At 28.2% G+C, this 14,755-nt stretch overlaps 3 protein-coding genes across 3 annotated transcripts; 2 read left to right on the top strand and 1 right to left on the bottom strand.

The window, feature by feature from the left end:
• Positions 1 to 948: 948 nt before the first annotated feature.
• Positions 949 to 4,651, bottom strand: OCT59_003760 (uncharacterized protein; the record flags this gene model as incomplete). Its single annotated transcript, XM_066147853.1, has 9 exons — positions 949 to 1,261; positions 1,324 to 1,381; positions 1,529 to 1,774; positions 1,852 to 1,978; positions 2,048 to 2,794; positions 2,870 to 3,289; positions 3,360 to 3,596; positions 3,660 to 4,462; positions 4,516 to 4,651. 9 exons carry the CDS (start codon positions 4,649 to 4,651, stop codon positions 949 to 951), a joined length of 3,087 nt encoding a protein of 1,028 aa, XP_065996513.1.
• Positions 4,652 to 8,956: 4,305 nt separating this feature from the next.
• On the top strand, positions 8,957 to 9,442 carry OCT59_003759 (uncharacterized protein; the record flags this gene model as incomplete). Its single annotated transcript, XM_025315085.2, has 1 exon — positions 8,957 to 9,442. One exon carries the CDS (start codon positions 8,957 to 8,959, stop codon positions 9,440 to 9,442), a length of 486 nt encoding a protein of 161 aa, XP_025183728.2.
• A 1,535-nt stretch (positions 9,443 to 10,977) lies between these two features.
• Positions 10,978 to 12,697, top strand: OCT59_003758 (uncharacterized protein; the record flags this gene model as incomplete). The annotated part of the gene is made up of 1 exon (XM_025315086.2): positions 10,978 to 12,697. The coding sequence occupies one exon, from the start codon at positions 10,978 to 10,980 to the stop codon at positions 12,181 to 12,183; it is 1,206 nt and encodes a 401-aa protein (XP_025183729.1). The 3' UTR covers positions 12,184 to 12,697.
• Between the last annotated feature and the right edge of the window lie 2,058 nt (positions 12,698 to 14,755).

Below are 14,755 nucleotides of genomic sequence, written 5' to 3'. Positions count from 1 at the left end.
TATGTAATGTTCAAATAACAGGTAACACAACAATTTGACACAAATAACTTATGTAAGTATTACATAATGAAGAATCTTTGTAATATTCGATGTCGATCATGGTCACAATTATTTGAAAAGAATTTTTCCTTGTTAAATTTTTTTATAACTTTATACAAATTTCTTTTAATATTAATAACAAAAGCACGTTTTGCATCATGAATTGTTTGTGAATTAAAAAAAACCTCTTTAACTTTGAATCATATTTGAAATATAAAATAGCAAAGCCACTAAATTAAAAACCACAGTGTTCTCCGACTTCTTTTACTTCAATTGAGTTAATACATTATATCTATATGAGAATATTCAATTTACATTGATTTTTTTTTATCAATAATTAATTTTAACTATAGAAAATTAAATAAAGTGGAAATTATTTTCATAGTTATTATGTTAATATACAGTTAATATATATAAAATTTGCTTATTTTATTATTTTATAATATTACGTGGTGGATTTTATGAAATTTATCTAACTTACATTTTTTAGATATTAAAAATTTTATAATAACAAGTGAACGGTTCCAGTTGAGTCTGGAGCAGCAAATCTATAACTCAACAAACTAGCCTAAAAATAAAAAGAATTAAGACGTGATTCGCCAGAGATCGGCACTAAATCACTATATAATTTTGGGGTAAATTTATGTCGATCAATTATAAATGCGCCACCGGTCACAAAATTTAAATAAGGTTAAACCAATAATTAATGTTGCACACAAATGCTCAAACCATGTGAATAACTAAAACAAATATCAAAAAAAACGTTTTTTCAAAAAAAAGTGTATGTTGAAATAGTCAAAATTTTTTTTACTTTGAGGCAACAACAGATTCACAAGAAACATAATACTGGTTTATTGATTTTTTTATTACGAGCTTTCATGATTTTAATTATTTGATTATTACAAACTTTTATAAACTTCTATTTTCGTCCATAGAACGAAGTGCCATTGCCTCTTTCCACCTTCGTGAAAAGCCTGAAATCCAATTTTGGATTGTTGAGACTTCAGGCACGTCTTCTTCACATAATTCACCTTGATGTACTCGCTGCAATAATTCCTCATGCATTTGTTGTGCATTCATTTTTTGGCGCGGATTTGCCGTTCCTGTATGAAACATTATTTCTAATAATCGTTTGACTTCTGCGGTCATTCTTTTTGCTGGCTCACGCGACTTAGTTTTCTCATTTTCTTTTAAAGCCCAACCCGAGAAAAAAAACCTATGACTATAAAATCAAATTTCAATAAAAATTTCCATAATTATCAATACACAACAACATGATAATACCTTTGTGAGCTATATTGAACAGGTTCATGATTAACGCCTCCTTGGTTATTCATATCAACTATCGTTGTATCCTGACAATATTATTGATATTAGGACAGAATAGGCAATTATATCACTATTATATGGGATATTTATACATACTAAAGAATGGTGCAAATTAGTAGATAAGGTTAGTATTTTACAACCAAAAATAATATCATTTTACCGGGTTTATCTACAATTGGCATAGTCCATAGTTTACTTGGTTCTGTATGTTGAGTATAACTTGGATCTGGCCTTTGAAATTTTCGTTTTTTCATAACTTTCTCTATTTTATCAGGTGAATATTCCTTCCAGTTACCAATCCCTGCTAGAGCACGAGCATAAATATATCCATTTTTTTCGTCCTCTTGGGGCCAAGTCCACTCTTGAAAATTTGAAATTCCTGTTATGGTGCCTAATTTTTCTTTATCTGATTTTAAAATTGTATATTATAAACACTATTTACTAAACAATAAATGTATCAAATATAGGTAATAAACCCCATACCTGTATTTCGATCTGGATTCAAATTTGCCACATGTGTACCTGCAATATCCCGAATGGCATTCTCAATATCTTCTCCATTCTCCACCTCAAATCCCAGTTTAATATACCGTTTTATTGCTTGTACAATCTGTACGTTTATTTATTTAGTAACAAATTTTATTTGTAAAAACTAATAATGCATGTATTAATTACTCACTTGGGCGTGATGGGAATCAATTGCCGTTTTGGCCTCCCCTGCCTCCAAAAAGAGCCATTGTCGTGGAATAACATCATACCATTCTTTCAAGTGACCTATAATAAGCATCAATTCTGTACAATGATAATGCATTCCATTATCAGACAAAATTGATATCCATTTAGGTTTTGGTTCAAGATTTTCAAGAACGGTATGTATAGAGGAGGCAGTGAACCACGCATCCTGACGCGTATCATCTGACCAATGATCAAACACCCGGATATTTAGACAATTCTTTTCTATATCCTTCGTGTATACTAGAACAGAATGTAGGCTCCAACCCCGTTTACCGAAAAAATCCTTTTTTGTTTCTCTTGAACTTGTAGGTAAAATTTTCATTTTATAATCTACTATTAATACTGCACCATCAGCATCAAGTTCTTCGAGATTGGTTCTTACATGAATATTAAGGTAAGTTTTACGCGCATGATGACCCATCCATGAAATAAGTTTTTCTTGATAATTAACAAGTGTATCATTAAATTCAGGACCTAATTGTTCTTTTAATTGTTCAAAAAAACTAAACAAATTTTCGCAATTACTACAAGTATTGGGATGATCAATATTACAGTCTTCAAATGCATGTCGAATACAATGACTGATGCATGTATCATGTAGAGCCATGCCATCTGTTGTAATAGTAAGTGATTTGCGATATTGATGACGGATGTAACGCCGTAAATTTTGTGATTTTTCCAGTAAATGCTTCTGTAATAAAGATTAATTATTAGGATTTTTTTGAAAATCAATTTTTATTATTTATTTTACATTAATTTTACTTACTCGCGTTGATTCATCAGTTATGTGTGCTGCAATTAGTGTATTAATGTCACCAAACACTAGGTATCCATTTTCATTACATGTTGAACATAATCCACCAAGATTTTCTTGATATACAAAACGACCACCTTTTAGTTTTGTCATGAAAGAAGTTCTTCGCATGCCATTAGGATATTGTTCTGAAAATCGTTCCCATAGAGCCTTTTTGTGATCTTGCAAATATAAAACTGGTTGCCCAGTAGAGGTATCTGTCTTATATGAACTCATATTTACAATTACTTTATTCGTAAAAAATTGTTCAAACTGATCTAACATTTCTGATGTAAATCTTTTTTGGTGAATAATAGGCTTTATTAATACCGGAGCTCCATATCCATTAATACGTCCATGTTTGCGTGCCTTTGAAATTGTATGTCTTCCAACCTACATTGTGAAAATGAATTAGGTTTGAAATTTTTTTACATCATTTATAATAGTTAAAATTAGTACTTACGCCTAAATTGTTTTGTAATTCATCATAAGTGAAATCTTCTGCAATTATAGACAATATTTGACATTTTCCATCATATGTTCTCTTATTATTTGATAGAGCTTGCTCAAAACAAGTCCAAAAAGTACGAGTTGCATTAGGCATATGAATTGGAATGGAGGTAAGTAATCCTATTTTGAATAAATCTGCTAAGGTTTCTCGTTCGGTAGTTGGGTCAGGTGATTTAGTCCACATTTCAATCTGATATATTTATATTGAATTAGTTATTTATATAGAAATACGAAAAACACGACACAAGTTCACCTCCGATTCGTCATGTGTCCACGGAGTTATATTAGTACATCCAGATGCATGCAGCATTGCTTTCCATACTCTGAATTCACGCTCATCAAACTTGTAATTGTGTGGGTATAGTGGCTTTAAATTAGATTTCAAATCAATTATTGTAACATTAGATTCCGCCCAACTAATAAAAAATTGGTGCCAGTTGATATTCGCCAATGTTCTTCTTTTCAAGTGATAATCAAAAAGGATTTGCATAATAGATTGATCTTGCCAATCTTGAAGCTTGCAAGTAGGAACTCGGTGCTTTTTTATGAGTTGTTGAATTATTGAATTATCTAACCCAAAAAGTTGAGTTCCATTGTAATTTTGAATTAGCCCAGTTTTTCGCCAAACATCATCTGGACTGGCGCCTATAACCCTTTTTTTTAATTGAGAATCCTGGTAAATTTCCACAATACAGTCTTTATTTTCAATTTTGGATACCAAAATTCCTTGTTTCTTATCAAATACGTGAATAATAGAAGCTTCGTAACCTGATCCTGCATACATCCAACCCTTATTTAAAGAATAACCAATAGTATATAAAAAAATTTTATATTTTCCAACCGTACATATTACAGGAAAAAATTCAATATCATTTTTGAGTATTTCTAAAATATTTTCGTTATTCCAGCCCATAATTGCATGACCTGAATATTGCGTAAAACTTTTGAATATATCCTTATATACTATTTCTACTGCTTTTGTTGGACTAGTTTCAAACACTTCTATCTCACCACTTTTGCAATGATATTCTGGAAGATTTCCTGCCCCTTTTTTAACTGTTAAAAAGAAGTCATTTCCATTTAAAACACTTTAACTTGCTGATTTAAACGAATTGGAAAGTTTGCGACATTGTTTTCAGTTGAAAAGTCCCACCAAAATCGAGAATATGGCCCATAATGAAGTTCATTTACAAGTAAACCACTATTTTCAAGAAATACAGGCAATAAACGAGGTTTTTTAATCATATTATAAATGGTTAGGAAATAAATAGTTTGAGATGTAAAAATGGACTTTATTTTATTATAATTCTTATCCCCGAATTTATTATTTATTTTCACGTGTTTAGTGCCGATCTCTGGCGGATCACGTCTTAAATAAATAACTTGTAACTTACAATCTATTAAATAAAGAAATTAGTTATTAGTTTAAATTATATGTAAATATCATAACAATAAGTAATAATAGAATTAAATAAATAACTTACTCTCTATATTATTTAATAATTTTTTAAATAAAGAAATTAGCTAGTTTAAGTTATATGTAAATATTATATAAATAAGTAACAATAGGATTAAATAAATAACTTATGACTTACAATCTATTAATAAAGAAATTAGTTAATTTAAATTATATGTAAATATTATATAAATAAGTAACAATAGAACTTATGACTTACCAACTGAAATAAATTACAAAATAATTTTTTAAATAAAGAAATTAATTAGTTTAAATTATATGTAAATATTATATAAATAAGTAATAATAGAATTAAATAAATAACTTACTCTCTATATTATTTAATAATTTTTTAATAAAGAAATTATATGCAAATATTATATAAATAAGTAATAATAGAATTAAATAAATAACTTACTCTCTATATTATTTAATAATTTTTTAAATAATTTTTTTCATTTTTTGGTTACATTTTCCATTATCAACATCAACGCCGCCGACTTTACTGTTTAAGAAATAATAACCGCAGAAAAAACCATACTTGGAAATGGAAATCCATAATTCTCAGACTTTTTTACTTAATCATATAAAGCGGGCGTGGCGTGATTGGCCAGTTGAACTGATTGTTTCGCGTGTAACATTTATCTTTGGAAAAAAAAAGAAAAAAGAAAAATAAGATTAATTTTATTACTTTTATAATAAGTAGTACATTTAAAAGTTACCTCGTTCATACTTTATTAAATTAAATGAACAAATAAACAGACATTATTTTTATTTAACAAAAGTGTTAAAATTACGCTATAAAGTAAACCAACAGTGTACAGCACAGTAATTCTATAACAGTTAAATTGTTCAATGTTTTCAAATTTGAAGTATAGTTTAGTAATTATTTTTAGAAAATGAAGTTACTTAGTCTTAGCTTACTTAACCTTTAAAGAAACTTTATTAAATAATAATTTATAATATATGAATTACTCTTTTGAAAAAGAAATTAAAGATTCTTAGTATATCTTTTAGCTCAAATGAATCATATTAGACTATATCTTAGTACTTGTAAAAAATTATTGTTGATTTGAGTTACTTTGAACAAACTCTATTAAAAAAAAAAAAAAGATTCGTAAATGCATATTATAAACATAATATAGTCCTTTGCTTGATGATGTATCAATAGTTCCTAATTATGTCCCTATATAATTAATAAGTTTTTATATAAAATATGAAACTAACGGATTTATGAAATTTGGCAAAAAACCCTGCTGCGCCTTCAGGAATTAAAATTGACTTACAGTAACATATAATATCGATTAAGCTTTTTCCATAAAAAATGTCAAAGAATGACGCGCCTTTAACACTGGGATAACATAATACGCTCATAATTATATTTGTTGTTATTTTAGTTCTTTCGTCAGAATTACTTATTTCTTTTGAAATATTTGATTTTTCCTTTTTCTTTCTTGATGTTAGTATCGGTAGGTATTAGTATATCGCCCATTTTCCTGAAATAAGTAATTAAGCATAAGTTATTATTACGTATTTGATTTACTACAAGTTTAAAAGAAATGTCTGATAATATATCATCCTCATAATTTTCAGATTTTCATCAGTAAATTCTCTTTCGCTATGTTCCTCATTTTCACTAAACCTCCCTTCAAAATCAACGCGCGTTGCTGTTTCTTCTTTATCTACAGTTATATTCTCTATTTTTAATTTGATATCTTTTCCTTTCATCAGGTGCAGCTGATTTTTTATAAAATCTTGCCATGAAGATATGATACATAGCGCACAAAGAATAAATTAAATTTTGACAAAAAGCCCAAGCCATATATAAAGTCATTATTTGCATTATTTATTTCATTAATTTGTGAAGAGTTATAAATTTTTTCTTTCTAAAAGGTGGTTTTTTTTATTAATTCACAATTACCTAAATAGTTACTATTATAAACCATTAAAAACGAGTATTGGTACGAAAAAAAAAAAAATTATTTTTCGCTTTTTTTAAACGAAGCTACCGAAGTTTATCTGTTATATTTACAGTATATTTTTCGGTTTTTTGAACCGAAATTTTTCTTTTAATTCTTTATTTTTGTTTTTAGATCTTTTCGTTTTACTCTATTTTACTCTAGGTTCGACTTTGATACATCGGCTGCGGACAATCGGTAAGTCGTTCTATTTTTAAAGAATAAAAAGAATTTATTATTATATTTATTATTATTTAAAAATAATTATTAATAGTTTTATATCTTAGATTCAGATTTGGAACGGGCAAGAGAGGATACGCTGGCTGAGGTAAATTCGGTTAAGTCCTGAATAAGAAAAAAAAATTTAATATTGTTATATTATTAATTAATAACTTACCTTAGCGTTAGCTGCAAAACAGGAGATAAATAATTGGGACAGATCAAAGTGTCACACTATGGCAATTCGGTAAGTGGCGGATTCTTTTCCTATTATTCATTTAAATAATTACTAATTAGTAATAAAATATTTATTACTAGCTAAATAGGAATTTAGAGTAAGTGATAAAAACATTTGTAAAAAACAAATGACCGTATAAAAGTTTGTCTTAGATATTTGTGAAATATTATAAATATTAATTTAATATGATCCTTTATTACCTTTAATAAAATATTTACAAATTTAATGTCCCAGAGGTCAATCTTTTTCTTTGCAAGTAAAGAAAGTAAAGAGAACTATAATATAAAATAATTATATGAGCACAAATTAATTTGAATAAGTATAAAACTATAATATTAATGATATACGCACGGAATATAAAATCATTATTTATATCGTTATATTTAAGAAAATCGTCACTTTCTAATTCTAATAAATTAAGAAGACAAAAAATTATAAAATTAGTTTCTTCTATTATTATAATCATGATTTCACGAATCACGATTTCATTAACAAATTACAATAAATAGCCAACAAATTTCATTGGTACGACAATAAAAGCTAGCCAAAATATTCGAAACAAAAAAAAATAAAATCATAATAGTTTAGTAAAATCAATTATTTTAAGAATCATTATATTTGCGTTGTTTAATATTAAAAAATTCGCTTTTATTTGTAATAGTAATAACATGTCATACTGCATGAAGAGATAAATAGTATTAATAATTTTTTTTTCGCATTATTTGAATATTGATTCATAAAGCCACTTTACGACTTTACGTCATATTTTTGGTGTGGTTATGTGGTAATAGTCTACTTCGATTGCAAATTTGCAATTTTAAAATCTACGATTAAAGTTCAATTTTGAGCAGATGATTGATTGATCATGATAAACTATTAACAGACTAATCAGTTGGTGTTTTCGTTGTGTGTTTTATCGCCTCGATCAAAACGATCTACTTTCACGTTATTCGGTTGGTTGATCATTCCACAGTTAAATATTGGTGTAACCGATCAAAAATCACGGATCCGATTTCCCCAATACTCATTTTCCCGACGTACCCCGATACGATGTTACTATGAATACAGGTGAAGTACATATTGTTTGATATTAAACACCATATCGTTTGAATTTGAAGTACAAAGCATTTGGCGTTAAATATAAACTATTTTGCATTAATTGCAAAGCATTTGGCAAAGTGATTATCATTAAATGCAAATCTTTTGAATTTTAAAAATAACTTTCCTAAAAAGGAAATATACATCCTTTTGAGACCCAAAAAAAGAGAACAAAAAAAAAAAATGATTGATCAATATGATATGACCATATAAAAATTATACTTTTTTGATAAATTGTCATATAAAGATTTATTTTTGATACCATACGTAAAATAAATTTGCATAATCACGTTACTGTTTCTAATTATAAAAAATGTGGATCTCAGATCATAAAAAAAAAAAAGTTAAAAATAAATCTTTTTTATCTTTATAGAATTCAGGGGATTTTTTTTCTTTATAAAAGGAAGCAATTCTGAAAGCCCAAGTTAATGATAAAGAAATATTTACTAAATTAAATTAAATTATTCACAGAAAAAAAAATTAGCGTGAACTAAATATTTGTCAAGCAATCTTTGCAAAGAAATCAAGAAATCATGAACCGAAATTTTATTATTATCTTTATTTTATTGTTTACACTTTCTATGATCAATGCCGTTCCACATCAACTTCGTAAAAGAGAAACTAATTTTGATTCATGTCTAGTTGGTAAAGATGTTGTACCACTCACTGTAAAAATTAATCCTGACCCTCCCGTTGCTAAAAAACCCGAGAGTTTTACTGTTTCTGGTACACTAAATGATGATATCCTCGCATATAATACCGTACTTATGATTGGATTTGTTGATTCGACCGGCGCACTTTCCTTAACTGCCCCCTATTTTCAGAAATTTGTTGAACCAGTTAAAGCTGGAACTCCATTTTCTATAAATGCATCAAAAGTTCCGACACCGGTTAATCTTCCTGATGTATACATTATTAGAGTTATTGTTGGGGATCTAAATGATAACATATATGGCTGTGCATTAGCTGTAGTTGGAGAGACTTTAAGGAAGGAAGCTTATCCTATTGCTGGTTACCCTATTTCTGGTCCGATCGCAGAGCGTTCATACCCGATTTCCGAGCGTTAGTATCTTCATTATCGAACGTCATACTCCATCGCTAATGTTTTATACCTTGAAAAAAGTGATTACCATCTCTGGTTCGAATGTATTAATATCTCTAATATGAAATCTTAATTTTATTTTATTTTTTCGATAGATTTATTTTTAATTTTAACATATATAAATATATTACTTTTAATAAAAACTATTTTTAAAAAAAAGGAATTTATGATTAATTTGTAAATCTAAATCATAATGCAAAAAATAGTTTGATCTTTTTTTTTAATTGAGCGTACTGTGAACCAAGAGTGAGTTGACTTACATACACTATATCATTTTATCCAACTGAAATACTGAAATTCATGATTTTTTTGGAAATATTAAAAATTAAAATATTTGAAAGTTTACAATTATAAAATTATTTCATATGTACTTTAAATAATTTATTTTGAAATTAAAATGAATTTGAAATAATTATTTGAACAGAATTCAAGATGATCTCTATTAGATTAATAATCATATGCCTAAATTAAAGTAACTGTGTTTTTATTGATTTTTTTATAAGTCCAGAACTAAATAAATTACATAATAACTTATTCAGGAATTTTTTAAATGAAATAAATTATTAATAGCTCGCTCTTTTCGAATTCCGTGTCATTAGTATTTACGAAAAAACATAAAATTATACCAAAATCCGTATAATTGACGTAATTCATTTTAGTAATTGTTAAGTTGTCGTATCAGCTGTCAAAATACAGTACACACACTTATAATAATTAATGAATTCTTAAAAGAAAAATTTATTTCTCACGGGTGATTTCTCACCCCCTGAATTTTTTTTTACTGTATAAAAATGACGTCTGCTGATTATTTGCTGATCATTTCCAAAAAAGGAACAACGTAATCTTTGGCGAAATTTTTTTTTTTTTTTTTGAAATAAAACTTAATATAAGCTTCGTATAGCCTTCAAAATTATGATTTGTGAGCAATGTTGCCTGCTCTACAAATTTACTTAGTACCTTAAGAAAGGTTATAAATACCATTTTTGACATTTTTGACAATTTATGACTTGGGCGTGAGGAATATCGAATCTCATCAGGGTGAGGAATAAACTCCTTAAAATAGCTAAATAATAAAACTCATTTATGTTACAAAAAATTTTCATAGAGAGCTTTATAAAGGAATTTGTTACATAAATATTTCTAAATCTTATTCGGATCTCCAGTTAAAATTAAAAGTTCAATAATAATAATTATTTTGTTTAACTTTATATGGTAACTTCTTGTACAATCACAATTATACCTTGCACAAATAGTTCATGCAACATTACACGAAAGATAATCGCTTGTTTATTCTTGTATGACCACCTTACATATATATAAGCAGTTCTGCATTACCGCATACTCTGTTTGGAAAGATTCTTTATTAACCAGGAAATGATAATAAATTAATACAACCTTTAAATTATTTATCTTTTTCTCGAATAATTCCTATATATATTCAACGTTTCAGTTTAGTTTCAGAACTTTTTAACAATTCTAAACAAAAGCAAAAGTTTATCAATGACTAGTATAAAGCGCACTAGGATTACTAAAAATGTCCCATTTGACGATCTGCACAAACATTTATCCCAACAATATGAAGGTGATTTTTATTCTTTTCTCGAAAATACTGATGTTGCAACAATACCTTTAACTAAATCAGAATGTGATTATTGTGTGGACACATTATGGGAGAATTATATCAATACAGCTAAAAAAGAACGTAAGCAAGAAAATTCGTTAATTAACTATCAAGATGCTTCTATGCCTATATGGTTCAAAACATTTGGTGAAAAGCCGTTTGGTGAAAAGAGCTTATTCATTTCACTTCATGGAGGTGGTAATACTGAACCTTATATTAATGATTCACAATGGGAAAATCAAAAAAATTTATATACCATCGAGGAAGGTGTTTATTTAGTCCCTCGAGCTCCTGGTAATACTTGGGACTTATGGCATCGACCAGAAATTGATCATATGTTTGATCGAATTATCGAGAACATGGTTATTTTTGAAGGTGTTAACCCAAACAAGGTATATTTAACGGGATATTCAGCGGGTGGTGATGGTGTATATAAACTTGTTCCACGAACAGCTGATCGTTGGGCAGCTGCAAATATGAACGCAGGACATCCTAATGATGCGTCACCATTGGGTTTACGCAACACACCATTTACGATCCATGTAGGAGCCGACGATTTTGCCTACAATCGAAATAAAGTTGGACAGGAATGGGCGGAAAAACTTGCAGAGCTTCACAATGAAGATCCTAATGGTTACATTCATTGGGCAGAAATTTATGATGATATGGGACATTGGATGATGGGAAAGGAAAAGGCTGCACTAGACTGGATGGCACAGTATACTCGAAACCCGACACCTGATCGTGTAGTCTGGTGGCAAGATACTGTTACGCGGGATCGATTTTTTTGGTTGGAACTTCCAAAAGATCAAATTCGTGAATATACCAAAGTAACTGCCACGCGTGATGGTCAAAATTTCGATATTCAAACTAAAGATTATAAAAATGTGACAATTCTTTTGAACGACACTATGGTGGATATGGATTCTCCGATCAAAATTACAATGGAAGGGGAAGTTTTGTTTGAGGGTATTGTACCACGAACTATCGGTGCAATATCAAGATCATTAAAACGGCACGGAGATCCGTACTTAATATTTACCGGAGAAGTGACCGTCTGTACTGAAATACAAGAGAATCAATAATAGAAATAATTTAAAATTAACGAATAACATTATTAATTATTTAGACATTTAGGAATTCCAAAATTTATTGAAATTTGTCAAAACCAAAATTATTTGATTATTTTGTGTTGCATCATTTATTTGATTAAAATTAATTTATAACGGTCATAAATTTGAAGTAGCTAGATTTTAAAATTGTAAAATTTTATAAACCATCATAATTAATTTAATAGCTAAGTTATTTTAATATCTTAACTTTGAACACTAGCCATAAAATCTGACTTTTGAATGATAAATTATCATGATTGGTTCAGTACTAAAATCTATATTATGCTGATGACCTTATTTTTGTTACAGTAATCGTCGTTACTTCTACAAGAAAAAAAAGTTGGTTAACTTTATTATTAGACAACGGAAAGAAAAAGTATATACAGTATATATAGAATTTTGTGTGGGGGGTGGTGGTGATGCGGTGATGGTGGAGTGTGGAAGAAAATTAAATTTTTTCCATTTTGAAAATTTCTTTTTAATAATCAATTAATACCAATTACTGTAATTACAATATAATTGAAGTTTCTCCTTTGTATCTTTTAATTAATAAGAATTTTTTGGGAAATAATTATTCCAATTTTATTGATAGTGTGTGGTTATTTCATATTTATCGAGATTAGGAATGATAATTTCATATCAAAGACCGCTATTTAATTATATTAATTTTTGAAAACAAGCAAGATAAAAGGATGATTACCGTATATATATTTATTAAAAATGAAACAACGGATCTTTTTTATAATAGGAGTACAGTCAGCTCTCGATATAACGAACCCTCCGGTTTTCATATCAAAAATTTGCTATGATAGCGAAAAATTCAAAGAATTTAATTGGCTGATTCGTTATTAACAAGGGATACTTGACGTATTTGATTTGTTAAATGTCACGTGTTGGGAAATTTCGTTATAAAGCAAGTTCAAGTTGATTGTACAAAATTTGTATACTTTTATATAAAAAGATACCTCTCAACAATTTGATTATAAATACTAAAACTTCGGAGTATTTTTACAGAACTTGAATTTCTTAGCTATAAATTAGCAATCAAAGACAATGTTTAGATGGATTAACGATTATGTTTTAGCCAATTACTAAAAAATTGGAATTGTGAAATTATATTAATTGAAACTCTTTAATACCATATGACACTAGAAGTCATCTTAATTATTGATTTGAGTATTGTAGAGTACGACTCTATTTAATGATAATATTGGTCATTGATTTTCATTTAAATTTCGTTATTTTACTTCAGAGCGTAATTTCACCACTTTGATCAAATGAAATCTACTTTCTTTATTAAGTTGTTCTAGACTATTTGCTGTATGTCAATTCTTATAAGTGTAGGTATAATGGGTGTGGAGATATTTGCATTTTCATAACAGTAATTTTTCTTTTTCCAGTTTTCTAACTATAAAGTATAATTTAACCACTTTGGTTAAATGAAATCGATTATTTTATTAATTAAAAATTGTTCAACAGGTCAAAATATACTCATAATACAAATTTTTATTATATTTATCATATTTCAATTTTTGTACTTCTTGAAACTTAATACATGCCATTTAGTCACGTGATATATATATTAAGGTGTTTAATAACAAATTTTACATACCCGTTCTGTGCCTTATATAAAGGGAAATAACGTAAAGTATAAAAAAACAATCTTACGTTACATGCCTTAAATTAAGGGGAGTAACGTAGATTACATAATTTTAGCTACCTTACGTTTCACTTCTTACGTTACGCACTTAAACCAATCTACGTTACTCACTATTGATCACCGCAGTATTCCTAATGACCGACAATTATTGGATGGGGGATATTGATCTTCAACCGATATTTCTATCCCCCATCCAATAACTATAAAAAAAAATAAATACATATCGGCTGATTGGAAAAATCAAGCCAATTAATATTTAAGCTCAGTTGATGGGTTCATTATATAACTGATGGGTTACTTATCGTCATTAGCATATAAAATTATGGGGGGCTAGCTAATATCAGATATTAAATTTATATTTGTAAAAAAAATAAAAAAATTACTATCTTTAGATTCTACGCTTATGCCTATATTCACAATACAGTAGATTCGTCCTATTTTACGTACTCTATACAAAATGCAAAACGTCACCCTGAGCAAATAAACGGTTTGCGTAGTAAATGTAGTTCCTTCTTTTTTTGGATAATGCAGACAGCACTATGATAATTCTGGATATAAATAAATAAATTGATGCCGATCTCTTGTTACCTATTTACAGTATATATTTCTCGGGGGTCCTGGTAAAAAAAAAACTCGTTGACCCGGTGCGTTAAAGAATCCACGAGTGATTAACAGATGTCTACTTATCATGTGAATAACTGATACTTATAAATTGTAACAAATTAAATTTTTTTTTAATTAACAATGGTGAGAGATAATTACATGGATAACCCTTGTTAATTCTTAAATAGGAAATCGGTATATATTAGATTGGGCACATGAGTAATTATTATGTCGTACAACATGTTACAAACGCAACTACTTAAATTTTTTTTTTTCAAAAAA

Source organism: Rhizophagus irregularis, chromosome 12 (assembly GCF_026210795.1).
Source record: "Rhizophagus irregularis chromosome 12, complete sequence".
NCBI classification, from domain to species: domain Eukaryota; kingdom Fungi; phylum Glomeromycota; class Glomeromycetes; order Glomerales; family Glomeraceae; genus Rhizophagus; species Rhizophagus irregularis.
Note: the sequence above shows the minus strand (reverse complement) of the source record. Positions and strands in the feature narration are given on the sequence as shown.